Raw genomic sequence first — 13,519 nt, 5'->3', positions numbered from 1 at the left:
AGAGTACATATGAATCTCCAGGAAGATAATTTGCCTATATTAGTACTTTAATGGCTATGGAATATTCACAGCAATGAATATTTACTTAACCTTCAAATTAGAATGTAATGATGCCAATGACTTAGACAAGCTCTGATATGAATGTTTCTGAGTGAACACGTTACATTATTCCACATAGATCTCATTCGCATTTGCATTTATCTGGGATATTTAGGTATACATGTGTGTACACTTGGAATCATTACAAAATCCTCTGGGTTTTTTTTTTTTTTTAATTTCCGATTCCAGGGGTCCAGTACCAGTACCTCTCACCAGTGGTCTACACTATTATACAACTTTAGAAGAACTACGGAAAAGTTTTGATCTTTGTGAAGACTATTTTAAACCTCCATTTGGACCATATCCTGAAAAGAGGTGAGTTGAGGTGTTTCGTTGGATGGAATTGGCTATTTTCTGCTGGTTAGTTAAAATCATGGTACTCATCTCGAGGCTTCAGAGAAATCCTAAAACTGGGAAGCAGCGTCCTAACTCCCGCTGTAGAATTTGAAGGGAGCAGACCCTGCCCCTCTATGGAGGGCCCAGACATATATCTAGGTTCATACCATTGGAAGCTTTTATCTGGGACTTTGAATCTTGAGGGAGTGATACAGAGACACAGAGGCAGTTAGAGGTTATTCAAGTCACCAGTAGCAGAAGAACCCAGATTTCAGAGGAAGAGCACAGACATCCATTGTGGTAAGGCAGGCAATGATGTTCTGCTGATCTCTTCCTGTACTGTGATTCGGCTGTGTTCTTGGCTCCAAGCTTACCTTTGTTCCTGCCTCATTTTAAAGCCTGATTCTCTAGTTTCCATTAATTTCATAAAGTACCCCTATAGCCTTCCAATAATTCCCTTTTTAATATTCATCTTGGCCAAAGAGTGTCTGTATTTGCAACCAACCATTTTGACTAGTATGACGCTGTATTTCAAAATGCTTACCAATGGAAGTCCAATATATAAAAGGCCATTTCAGGGTCTCAGTGTTCAATATGTCACAGTGTGGCTCAAAAGCTGAACATGTTTTTAGGCTGAGGACCCCATACAGACCACAACAGAGCCTCCATCGCTGATTGTAGTGCTGTGCTTTTGCGAACATTCTGCTACATTTTGTTTCTCCTTCAGTTGCTCCTGCCACTGCAACTGACCATCTCGCTGTAGGTCTTGAAAACAAATTTACACAAAGATCTGGCTGGTTGGGTCAATCGCCGTCTACTACGGGGTGCCCCTCTTGGGTAGAGATCTCTAGCCAGGGCCCTCATAGGTTGCTGGCTGGTCTATAGATTGGCTGTCCCTATGCCAGGCACCTATCCTTTAGCCAGTATTCTGTGGTCAGACCAGTGACAGAGAACCAAGTGGAAAAGTCTTCAGCAGGGGTCTGCGGGTAGGGCAGTGTCTCTGGAGCATCCAAACGCATGGCAATGTAATGGACATACAATGTGACTGGAAGAAAGCTCACCAAAATGTTAACAGTGGCTATTTCTCTAGAATTACCAGTTATTTTATTTTTCTTCTTTATCCTTTTTTTCCTATAATACCTAAATTATTTGCACAGGGATATATATTTTATTTCTACATCCTAAAAACTACTAAAAATCCCTAAGAATTTAATGAAATATTCAATAAATGAGAAAGTAAAAATATTTACACTAAAATATTATGTTATCTTCTAGTGAATAGATTATGGCCAATTTTTGTTCTTTTGTTCACTCCCCCATATTTTCAACAATGAACATTTTTATAATTTTTGAAGCATTAGTATTTCTTTACAAAGTTATTTTAGAAGTCTGTCACAGCAAAGGGATATTTTATGAGGGTCATATATCATAATGAGAATGAAAACTTTTTAAATGAGCAATGCTTTCCTTTATTTCTGAGTTTTATTGTTCTGACACTTGGGGTTTCCTTTCATACATGTGATGATGAAAAATAGCTGTCCCCTCCCAGTGGTCCCCTCTCAGTGGTCCGCTCTCAGTGGTCCCCTCTCAGTGGTCCCCTCTCAGTCTGCACATTTCTCTAGAGATGAGAGACCCTAGCATTATCATTCATTAGCTTTCTGTAACCATGTTGAAACTGTAATCTCTGAGGATTTGTTTGAGCTCTGAATTGTTAGTACAGTGAGGTAGGCAGATGGGAATACAGCAAAAAAGAGAAAACAAAGTGGCCTAATGGGCTGCAGTAGGTTTACACATCATCTCTTCCTGTGGTAAAAGGGGTCAGGCCTGTGGCTCAAGTCTGACACTTCGCCTGTGGTCATGCATGTGTCTTTTAACTCCACCACTTTCTTTCTTCTGACTTTCAATGAGTATTCATTTAATACTTTGATGCAAAGGAAAAATAATTGTTGAAAGACAGAACTTGCTCTGTGATGACTTTTTTGGTGTGTGTCTTAAATGCAGACATATTCTTTCCCAAAACATATGTGTTATGGTTTGAGCTGTCCCCCCATACCCCCAATTTCATATGTTGGAGTCCTGACCCCCCAGGATCTCAGAATGTGACCTTATTTGGAAATAGTGTCACTGCAGATGTAATTTGTTAAGATGAGATCATATTGGAGTAGGGTGGGCTCCTAAGCCAATAAGGCTGTCCTTGTGAAAAGCAGAAATTTGGACACAGGCACATGCATAGGGAGAATACCTTGTGATGAAGACTCAGATTGGGGTGATGGGCAGAAGCCAAGGAGCACCAAAGCTTGCCAGCAAACCACCAGAAGTGATGAGAGAGGACTGGAACAATTCTCCCTCACAGACCCTGGAAGGAATCCACCCTGCTGACACCTTGATTTTGGTCTTTAGGCTTCCATAACTGTGAGACAATCAATTTCCATTGTTTAAGCCACTCAGTTCATGGTACCTTGTTATGGCAGCTGGCGCAAACTAATACAACCTGTATTAAAAATCCAGTGAAATTTTTCTTGTCAATTCTGTGTTTCCTTTAACATGCTACATGGTTATATGCTATGTATGTATTTAATTTATATGTTATAAATATAACCTACTATTGTATGCACTATATCTTTATCATTTTGGGTTACTGCATTTTTCACTAAAAGGTGGAAGAACATCTTTATGCATCTATCATTTGATAAAAAGCTCTATCCCATAAAACATAAATGCATCTACTGCTGTATTTAGGGGAAGAGACTCAGTCTAGGAATAAATCTAAAGAGAAGATCCCATGCATAGGTTAATAATGACACTTTCCCAGCGCAGGAAATAGAGGAGAGATTTGTCCGGTGACTGGAAGAGCCAGACGTTGGCAATATTGGTCTCAGTTTACTCTTCTCTAGAAAGTGCTTCTTGGGCAAGCTCAATTACCCTAGGTGGGAGCAAGAGATTGGGAAACAAGGTCTCCTAGGAGACTTTGCTCTATCTAAAGGGGGCCTAGGCCTGGTGTGGTGGCTCACACCTCTAATCCCAGTGCTTTGAGAAGCCAAGGTGGAAGGATTGGATCATTTGAGCCCAGGAGTTCAAGACCAGCCACAGCAACATAGTGAGACCCTGGTTCTACAAAAAAAAAAAAAAAAAAAAAAAATAACCTGGGCATGGTGGTGTAGGCCTGTAGTCTCAGCTACACAGGAGGCTGGGGTGGGAGGATGGCTTGAGCACAAGAGGTCAAAGCTGTAGTGAGCCATGATTGCACCATTGCATTCCAGCCTGGATGACAGCCCCAGTCTCAAATAGATCATTAAATTAAATTAAATTAAATTAAATTAAATTAAATTAAAGGGACCTAACATTCTGGTGTAGAATTCCAAAAGCTGTTGTCCAACAAAGAGAAGACAGTCCCAAGAACTCAGCCCAAGATGGTAAGATGGACCACCTCCTCCTTTGAGCAAGCAATTAGACTTCTCTGCCACTTGATAACAAGTAACTGACACTTCTAAGCAGAACGCTTAGGGTGCAGGGAGAATGCCCCATCACAGAACACCTCTGTCTGGGAACGTTGGTGCCATGTAGCCCTAGCTGTAGTTGACAGACATCTGAGGTCCGAGTAGTAGGCAGGTATCTATGCCCAGCAGCATGTGGGCTTTCCAGGAGAGCTGGGTTTGGATTCCCAAGTGCACCAGTGCTGTGGCCTCTGCTTGCCATTCAAACATGATACAGACAAAGTGAGTGGCGCGCATTAGCTGTGTCACCCTCAGTATGCCTATGCCACCCCACTCCCTTACCTCCCGGCTCAAGGACAGGCCCAGATGATAGCTAATTGCACTATGTTTTTCAATACTAGAGTCCTGAACTCCTAGGGGCATTTCATTAAGACTGGCTTCTACCCTTTTAATCTCTGCCACAGTCATAATATCATCCTAGTAAATGTAGATGCCTTCATTTAAATGGCAGGCTTTACCTTGTATAGACCCAATTGCATCAGCCTTTCCTGTTGCCAGGTATGAATCTAAGTGAAATGTGGAGTGTGAACAAGTGGAGGTCAACTTGAACTTGATCCTAGAAATGTACTTCTTTGCTGGGATAGGGATCATAATATTGGAACTACAGAAAAGAAAGTATAATCATAGCCACCTACTAGGTTCTGCAGCGAAAAATTACCTATTGATTTTCAACATTTTAATCAACCTTTGGCCAAATCATGAAAAGACAGAATTATGAATACAAAGCTTAACATAATCAACATTGACAGTGAAAAGCAGACCTGTAATGACAAAGTTTAGGAGGTAGAGGTGGAGGGTCAATTTTATTATCTGTTGTTAATGAAAGAAGAAATGGAGTTTTAAAATATGATATATGAAGATACAGATCTGACAGATGGAAGAACTGAGAATAGTGATAGAACTATGTAGGGGGAGTGTTATAAAGTGAGTTAAGTTCTTCCGTATCATAGCAGAAATCATATCTATTAAAAGATATATTTAAAATTGATGTCAGGGTTGGGTGGTGTGGCTCACGCCTGTAATCCAAGCATTTTGGGAGGCCAAGATAGGCAAATCACTTGAGGTCAGGAATTCAAGACCAGCCTGGACAACATGGCAAAAACCCATCTCTACTAAAAATATAACAACGAGCCAGATGTGGTGGTGCATACCTGTAGTCCCAGTTACTGAGGGGGCTGAGGCAGGAGAATCAGTGAAAACCAGGAGGCAGAGGTTGCAGTGAGCCAGGATGGCGCCACTGCACTCCAGCCTGGGTGACAGACAGAGCCTCTCTGTATAATTTGACTTAATTTTAACTATATAGAGAGAGCAGGTTGATTAAAATGTTAAAGAGAAGTTTTTGGAGAGATGAGAAAAAGTTTGTCTAGGTCCAAATCAAATTTAAAAGAAAAACAGCAAGCTTTATACAATACAACAAAAGGGTTCATATTCAATATTTAAAGAGTTCAGACAAATTGGTAAGAAAAACAGTATGGTCCTCAATAGATAAATGAGGAAAAGACATACACAGGTCACAAAAGGAGTATGGGGAGGAGCTAATGAATAAATGTAAAAAATAATGTTTAATCTTGCTTGTGATTCGAAAGCAATTTTAAATAATATGCCACTTTTTGCTTGTTTAATTAGCATAACTGATTTTTTTAAAATTATTTTTTAAATGGTGCAAAGAGAAAGATACTGCTGGAGAGCCCAGATTTCTTTCGGAGATAAAATTTCACAATCTTTTGGGGAGCAATTAGGATGTTTATAGCAAAATCCTAAATAATATATTTACTATTGACCTAGTTATCCTGCTTCTGGGAATTGATGCTGTCTTAGACCTCAGGCTGCTATAATAAAATACCATAGACTGCGTAGCTGATAGACAACAGGCATTTATTTCTCCCAGTTCTGGAAGCTGGAAGTTTAAGATCAAGGTGCTGGCGGATTCAGTGTCTGGTCAGGGCCCACTTTCTGGTTTCCGGATGCCATCTTGTGGCATTGTGCAGATGTGTCCTCTACACAATGGAAGGGTGAGGGAGCTCTCTGGAGTTTTAAATAAGGGCACTAATCCCACCATGAGGGCCCCACCCTCATGACCTAAGCACCTCCTGAAGGCCCTGCCTCCTAATATCATCACTTTGGGGACGAGAATTTCAACATAGGAATTTGTGGGGATGCAAACATTCAGACCCTAGCAGATGCTACTAAATTAACATGTGGAACATCATCATATACAAAGATATTCATTATGACAGAAAAAATTAGAAAGAACCTGAAAGTGCAAAAATAAGAGAATGATCAAATAAAGCATAAAGTGTATACTTGATGGGCTGTTATGCAGCGGTTAAAGATCAGGGTTCAGAAAACTGTTGATAACTTAAAATTCACTGAAATTCACTGAAAATGTGCACAATTACATAAAACAAAAAGAGCCAAACTGTAAGAGTGGCTTTCTATGTCTGATTTTCCTTTTTCCTTCTAGTTTTCTGTATTTTCTAAATTGTCTATAATGCGTATGATTTAGTTTTATAATGAGAAGCAATTAGTGAACTTTGTTTTTAGGAAATTAATACAGTGGATAAAGATAAGTCAATCCAAAACAACTGAACTGAAGTATGAATGTATATGGGATATGAGAAGCAGAGTTACAAAGCTAGTGGATCTTGTGTAACACTCTACCACATGCCAGTTTCTGTTCTGGGAATGTGACATATGTTATCTCAACACACACACACACACACACACACACACACCACACACACACACACACACACACACACTAATTTATAACTACTACCCGGCGAGAAAAAAATGCCGTCATTTTCCTCATTTTAAAAATGTGACAACTGAGGCAAGTTAATTAGTCGGTAAAAGGACTTGAAGCTATCAAGTCTCAGAGCTGAGGTCTGAACCAAAGCCAAAAGGCTCGAATCTTTGTGCTAAGCCACTTGGCTACACTGTTCACAAGGCTTAGAACTTAACTGAAGGAAGAAGACATGCATAGAGAAACACCAATGACACAGTCTGTGATGAATGAAAGACAATTAGTTCAGACATCTTTTTTGTCTTTCATTATTTTCTACCAGAGGTTTCTTTTTTCTCCCAAAACTACCTCTTATTTGCTAAAGCCCCCCAAAATATGCCAGCGTCTCCAACAGAGAATTCACATTCTCTGTGGCTTTCTAAAGAAAAATTATTAAACTTTTAAAAATGGGAGGGCCCCATATTTGCATTTCAACTCTATGTCTGAGGGGTTCGCCTACATTTTTACCTTTTTTTTTTTTTTTTTGACACTTGCTGTTAACTAGAAATCTTTCTGTGTGTGCATGGGGGATGAGGGGATCTTTTTATCTGGTCTCAGCATGATTCCTTGCCAAGGTCCTACCAATGGCTGAGGGCACCCAGTGATGAGACAGCTGGGGAGGTCAAGGGCACAGTCTATAAATACTTCAGTCAGCCACCATCTGGTCCTGGAGTCATTGGCTGGTGAGATCCAGAAACATGGACAGGAACAAGCCCCCTGTGGCCTGTGTCAGAAGAGACACATGTCACTTGGGTTATGGCGCCCTCTTCCCAAGCCCTAGTGGTATAAAACTCCAGGCCTCATGCTTTCCCGCTCCTGCCTTTTCAGTAGTTGAATTATCCTATTCCAATCCCCAAAGCCTCTCTTTAAAAAGTCTACTTCTGGCCGGGAGCGGTGGTACATGCCTGTAATTCCAGCACTTTGGGAGGCTAAGGCAGGTGGATCACCTGAGGTCCGGAGTTCGAGAGCAGCCTGACCAACATGGAGAAACCCCATCTCTACTAAAAATACAAAATTAGCCGGGCGTGGTGGCACATGCCTGTAATCCCAGCTACTCGGGAGGCTGAGGCAGGAGAATCACTTGAAACAGGGAGGCGGAGGTTGCAGTGAACTGAGATCGCACCATTGCACTCCAGCCTGGGCAACAAGAGCAAAACTCTGTCTCAAAAAAAAAAAAAAAAAAAGTCTACTCCTTACCTTTTTCCAATTAGTTTTCCAAGCCAGCATCTTTCTATCATTCCTGAAGTTTCCTTTGACTGAAGCATTCCGGAACCATTAAGCTGGAGAAGAGAAGTCTCCCAGTGAGGCCCTTCAGATGTCACAATGGTTCCTCTGCTGAGCGCATTCTCCTTCCTCCCCTCCAGTTTCAACCTCCACCCCACCTTCCCTCTTTTCTAGCTAATGGATCCCACCTGTCTTAACTAAAATGGCGCTTCCTCAAGGAAAGCTGTCCTGGAATGCCTAATAGATCATCTTATAGCATCTGCATTTTCCTTCATATCTCAGTTTCTGTAAAGCACGTGTGTGATTAGATACACCTCCCAGTCTGTAAGCTGGACAGGGCAGGTCCAGATCTCATGTTCACTGCTATATCCCCTGAACCTCCTCAGTGTTAGAATTGTGAATGAGACTTGATAAGTGACAGAAAAGGGTTAAGAGTGTAAACAATCTTTGGGGTCCCAAGGTGGGAGATGGGGACTGCACTGGTCAGGGAGAGGGGAGAGGATAGTGTCCACCTTTCTGTCAGGTGGAATCAAAGCTGTCCCCCTTGCTGAGTCAGGGACTACTAATGGCATGACTTCAATGTTTAGTGAGGAAATTTCACTCAGTGAATTTCTCCTGCCTTCTTGCTTAGGCCCAAAATCTGCCATGAGAGCTGCATTCTTTTAAGACTTTGGCCCTTGTTAAAAGGCAGGATTTATCCAAAATGTAATGGCTTAAATATCAACCATTTTCTTGTGATCAATTTCAGATTCTCCAATGAGAGCAAATATGGTGGGGATGAGGCACAGTGCGTAGAAGTGCCTGTAAACAAGGTTCAGCTGCTTGCCAGGGCTTTGCAGGATGAGCTCCCCTGGTAGAACTGCCTCCCTGCAAGGGAGAGAAGAAACAGGCGAATCCCAAAGGAGAGGAACCTGGCAGTAGGAAGTGTTTTGGCTCAGAAGCAGGGATTTCAGGCACCCAATTATACCTGAACATTATCCTAAAAGTGGAAATGAGTGTGGGGCATAGTGGCTCACACTTGTAATCCCAGTACTTTGGGAGGCCAAGGCTGGTGGATCACCTGAGATCAGAAATTCGAGACCAGCCTGGCCAACATGGCGAAACCCCGTCTCTACTAAAAATACAAGAATTAGCCAGCAATGGTGCATGCCTGTGGTCCCAGCTACTCGGGAGGCCGAGGCAGGAGAATCACTTGAGCCCAGGAGGTGGACGTTGTAGTCAGCCCAGATTGTGCCACTGCCCTCCAGTCTGGGCAACAGAGTAAGACTCTCTCCAAAAAAAAAAAAAAGGAAAGGAAATCACAGTCCCCAAAACCTATGCCCAGTGTGAGGCCACCTAATATGGATTTGTTTCTCTATCCTTGATATAGCACTGATTCTAAAATCCTGGAGATGAGGATCTGTGCCTTACTCATCTTGTTTTATACTCCAGCACCTATCATGATGTCTTGCCCTTAGTAGATACTCAGCCATGTCTTGTATAATGGATGGGACATTTATGCTAATGTGTACAGTACCTAATATACTTTAAGATATGTCAGCTGCTATGTAGCACCTGCTATAGACACTGTTGAAAACTAGCTCAACACAAGGTAACCCAGTGAAGTCATAGGCATAGATCGTGTGGCCATTAGTAGTGCATAGTTTACATCTCAAAAAGATCTTTGATTTTTCATTATTTCAGTGGGAAGGATTCCTCGGTTTCCATGAAATGTTCATGGCTTCGGTTCTGTCCGTGGTCAAAAGAATTGCCTTTCCAGCCTCCAGAGGGGAGCATTTCTTCACACCTAGGATCAGGAGCCAGTGACAGTGAGACCGAAGAGACCCTGAAAGGTATGAGTTAGGGCAGGCGCTGTGACTCACCCCTGTAATCCCAGCACTTTGGGAGGCCAAGGCGGGTGGATCTCCTGACGTCAGGAATTCGAGACCAGCCTGGCCAAAATGGTGAAACCCCGTCTCTACTAAAAGTACAAAAAATTAGCCAGGCATGGTGATGGGCACCTGTAATCCCAGCTACTTGGGAGGCTGAGGCAAGTGAATTGCTTGAACCCAGGAGGTGGAGGCGGAGGTTGCAGTGAGCTGAGATCGTACTACTGCACTCCTGGGCAACAAGAGCAAAACTCTGTCTCAAAAAAAAAAAAAAAAAGGAAGAAAAAAAGGTATGAGTTGTTTCACATATGGTACTATAAATATGTCTGTATTATATTTATATATGTTTCCCACTGTCTTTTTATTGATCCCGATTTTTGAAAGTTAAATGAGAGTATTGAGTCAGAATCTCCCTCTAAGGTAGAGTGTTATCTTGTTGCCCACTGTTGAGAAAGGTGGGGAATCCACCCACGGTCACTTAGCTACTTTGAGTAGAAGCTGCTGCACTGTCCACCTGGCCACATTATCTGCACGGGTCTGGGGCAGGGACCACATGCTCTTTGGAAGAGGTTTTGGTGAGGTAGACTCCATTCAGTGAAGGGGAGGAAAGCTTGGAGGCTTTGCGTTGCAGTCCAGTCTTCACTGTGGCGGTTTGGCAGAATTCTGATGACTTAGGCTCGAAGGATCTGGCCCGGCCCCTCTTCACCTCCCTTTTGCTTCTAAATCCCAAACACACACGTGAATGTGCATGTCCAGACAGAGGCAGAAGGGACATTGTATTTTTCTCTCTGGGCTCAGCGGCAGTGTTCAATAATAACACTGAGTAAAGACCTTGAACAGGAGGTGAAAATCGGAATGGGAGAGAATAATCTGGGTGTCAATAGCAAAGGTGGGGCTCTGTGAGTAGCTGATAGAGGAAGGAAGTGAACGGGGAGAGCTCTCTAACATTAGCCTTGGTGAGGTAGCTGTTTTCTCAAATGCCCAATTTTCAACAAAAGAACAAAGGCATACAAAGAAACAGAAAAGTGTGGCCATAGTTTATTGACCCCTGCCTAAATAAAAGGGAAATGAAGTTACTTTCAAGCAAATTTTATTTGCAGACCCCTTCAACACTCATCATTCACGACAGTATTTTATAAATGCACAACAATTTCTTTAATAAACTGAAATTTGCTAAGATTTAAAGTCAAATGTGGTTGGGCGCAGTGGCTTATGTCTGTAATCCCAGCATTTTGGGAGGCTGAGGTGGGCAGATCACTTGAGGTCAGGCATTCGAGACCAGCCTGGACAACACGGTGAAACCCTGTCTCTACTAAAAATACAAAAAGTAGCTGGGTGTGGTGGCGTGCACCTGTAATTCCAGCTACTCAGGAGGCTGAGGCAGGAGAATCACTTGAACCCAGTAGGTGGTGGTTGTAGTGAGCCGAGATTGTGCCACTGCACTCCAGGCTGGGTGCCAAAGTGAGACTGTCTCAAAAATAAATAAAAATTCAAATGTACTGGTTTGTAAACCTTTATTCCTATTTTTTTAAATGGCAATATTATTTGTCTCCAGCACTGTTCTCACTGTGGATGAATTATCTAAGCCTGGATACTCTAAAACTGCTTCCATAAGCAATTCCAGCACCTTGAGATACAATTTAGCTGGTTCTAGGACTTGAATGGATTGAAAAAGGAGGCCTACTCCTCTACCGTCTGCTTTCTTCTCAACATGTTTGCTTTGCTCTTTCCTGTTTAAAAAATATCCCCACGGATAAAAACAAAAACCAGCAAACAGGGAAGGGCTGGACACAGTGGCTCACACCTGTAATCTCAGCACTTTGGGAGGCCAAGGCGGGAGGATCACCTGAGGTCAGGAGTTCGAGACTAGCCTAGCCAACATGGTGAAACCCCATCTCTACCAAAAATACAAAAATTAACCAGGCGTGGTGGTGGCACATGCCTGTAATCCCAGCTACTCAGGAGGCTGAGGCATGAGAATCATTTGAACCTGGGAGGTGGAGGTTGCAGTGAGCTGAGATCGCACCACTGCACTCCAGCCTGGGTGACAGAGCGAGACCTGGTCTCAAAAAAATAAAAAAAATTTTAAAAAAGGAGGAGTTTTTTTCTTTTATTTTGCTGATAACAATATCCTCTCAAACAATGTCTTATTTTTTCTTTGAATATATCCTAAAAAGGTCAATGTTCCCTTTGACTTTTCATTGCTTTGGTTTGGCCAATAGATCCAGTCTTCAAAATCTTATCCATCATTTCCGTTTCTCTCACTCTCTATAGAATCCTCTGCTTTACTTTCTCAATCCCTGCTACTCTGCTTTCTTACCAGTGAGAATTCTGCTTCTGCTATGGCCACCATGCCTCTACCTTTCTTCTCTATCTTCTAAACTCCTCCTGCTTCCCACAGTCCCTGGAGAAACCGAGATCCAGATGTCTTCCTGCTTGGTGAGCAGGCCAATCTTTAGAGGGCATTAAATGAAGCTTCTATAGGAAGACCTTCACTTCACTGTGCGTGTGTGTGTGTGTGTGTGTGCATGTGTACGATTGTGAAAGAGTACCTAGTGGAGCATTGTTACAGAGGGCATGAGCAAGTGGAAGAATCGCTAATGGCTGCACGCTGTAGCATCCTGCGGTCATTGGGCAAGTTGATACAACCTAAGGCTTGTTTAGCCATGTACATGCTATAGTCTGACCTCGTCCACTATTGTTCTTCCTTGAATGTCATTTCTTTCTCTCTTTTTTTTTTTTTTTTGGCCTCAAGTGATCCACTCACCTTGGCCTCCCAAAGTACTGCGATTACAGGTGTGAGCCACTGCACCTGGCCTCATTTATTTCTTATAGTTTGTCATGCATGAATTCTAGAATTCATAGAACTAGAATTGTTCTGGTGCTTATATCATGCAACACTTATTTTCTTTGTACCAAGAAACCAAGGGATTAACTATCATTTTTTCTGAATGTTTTACAGCACTGCCTATACAATCATTTTCATGTGAAAAAGAGTCTCACCAACACAGAAAACACTTGGTCCCAGTCATCAGTCGCCCAGGTTCCAACGTCAAACCCACCCTCCCTCCAATCCCTCAGGGCCGCAGGTAGACCAGCACTTGCTGTCTGATCCTAACATGGAAAACTCGCTCTGCTGATGTCGAATTCCTTGCCTTACCTGGCCATGGATCCAGCTGTTTTTCACTCAACCTATTACCCACAGAAGAATGTTCTATCTGCCTTAATTCTCTCAATCAGTTTCTTTTGTGATTCTTTGGCTGGTGTCTTTAGTTTTTTTAATTAAAAAAATTGTTTCTTAAATAATTTTTAAAGATGTGAGGTTTTTTTTTTAGAATGTGAGTTATTCTTAGCTTTTAAAAATATCGTTTCTTTTTTTTCTATAGCTATAAATAAATTTTTTCCAGCTGCTACCTGCTCGGAAATATCAGATGGGAAAATCTCCCAAGATCTCTGCACTGTGATATACAGAGTGGCTTTCTGATATACCCAACTGGGATGGTGCTCTTAAAATTTCAATATGTCCATTTACAACATTCCTGTATGCTCTAGAGGACTGATTTATTTTGTTCTGATTATGAAAGGACTGCAGAGTTCCATTTAACTTGTAGCCAACATGATAGCGACTGCATCTCTCATAAGGAATTAATGCAATTTTCGGGGGTTCTTGACTTGCTTTAGCAACATGAAACAATAAAGAGTAACAGTTGATT

The 13,519-nt window shown here is 42.1% G+C and overlaps 1 protein-coding gene across 1 annotated transcript in view; it reads left to right on the top strand.

The window, feature by feature from the left end:
- LRGUK (leucine rich repeats and guanylate kinase domain containing) overlaps positions 1–13,109 on the top strand; it is a 126,531-nt gene extending 113,422 nt beyond the window's left edge. Inside the window, exons 18-20 of the mRNA XM_033193336.1 lie at positions 289–414; positions 9,622–9,770; positions 12,769–13,109. Coding sequence (XP_033049227.1) covers positions 289–414; positions 9,622–9,770; positions 12,769–12,899 — 406 coding nt within the window. The 3' untranslated portion in view covers positions 12,900–13,109. The remainder of the gene's footprint in view (positions 1–288; positions 415–9,621; positions 9,771–12,768) is intronic.
- Positions 13,110–13,519: the final 410 nt, after the last annotated feature.

Source organism: Trachypithecus francoisi, unplaced genomic scaffold (assembly GCF_009764315.1).
Source record: "Trachypithecus francoisi isolate TF-2019V2 unplaced genomic scaffold, Tfra_2.0 Lachesis_group4, whole genome shotgun sequence".
In the NCBI taxonomy this organism is placed as follows: Eukaryota; Metazoa; Chordata; class Mammalia; order Primates; family Cercopithecidae; genus Trachypithecus; species Trachypithecus francoisi.
Note: the sequence above shows the minus strand (reverse complement) of the source record. Positions and strands in the feature narration are given on the sequence as shown.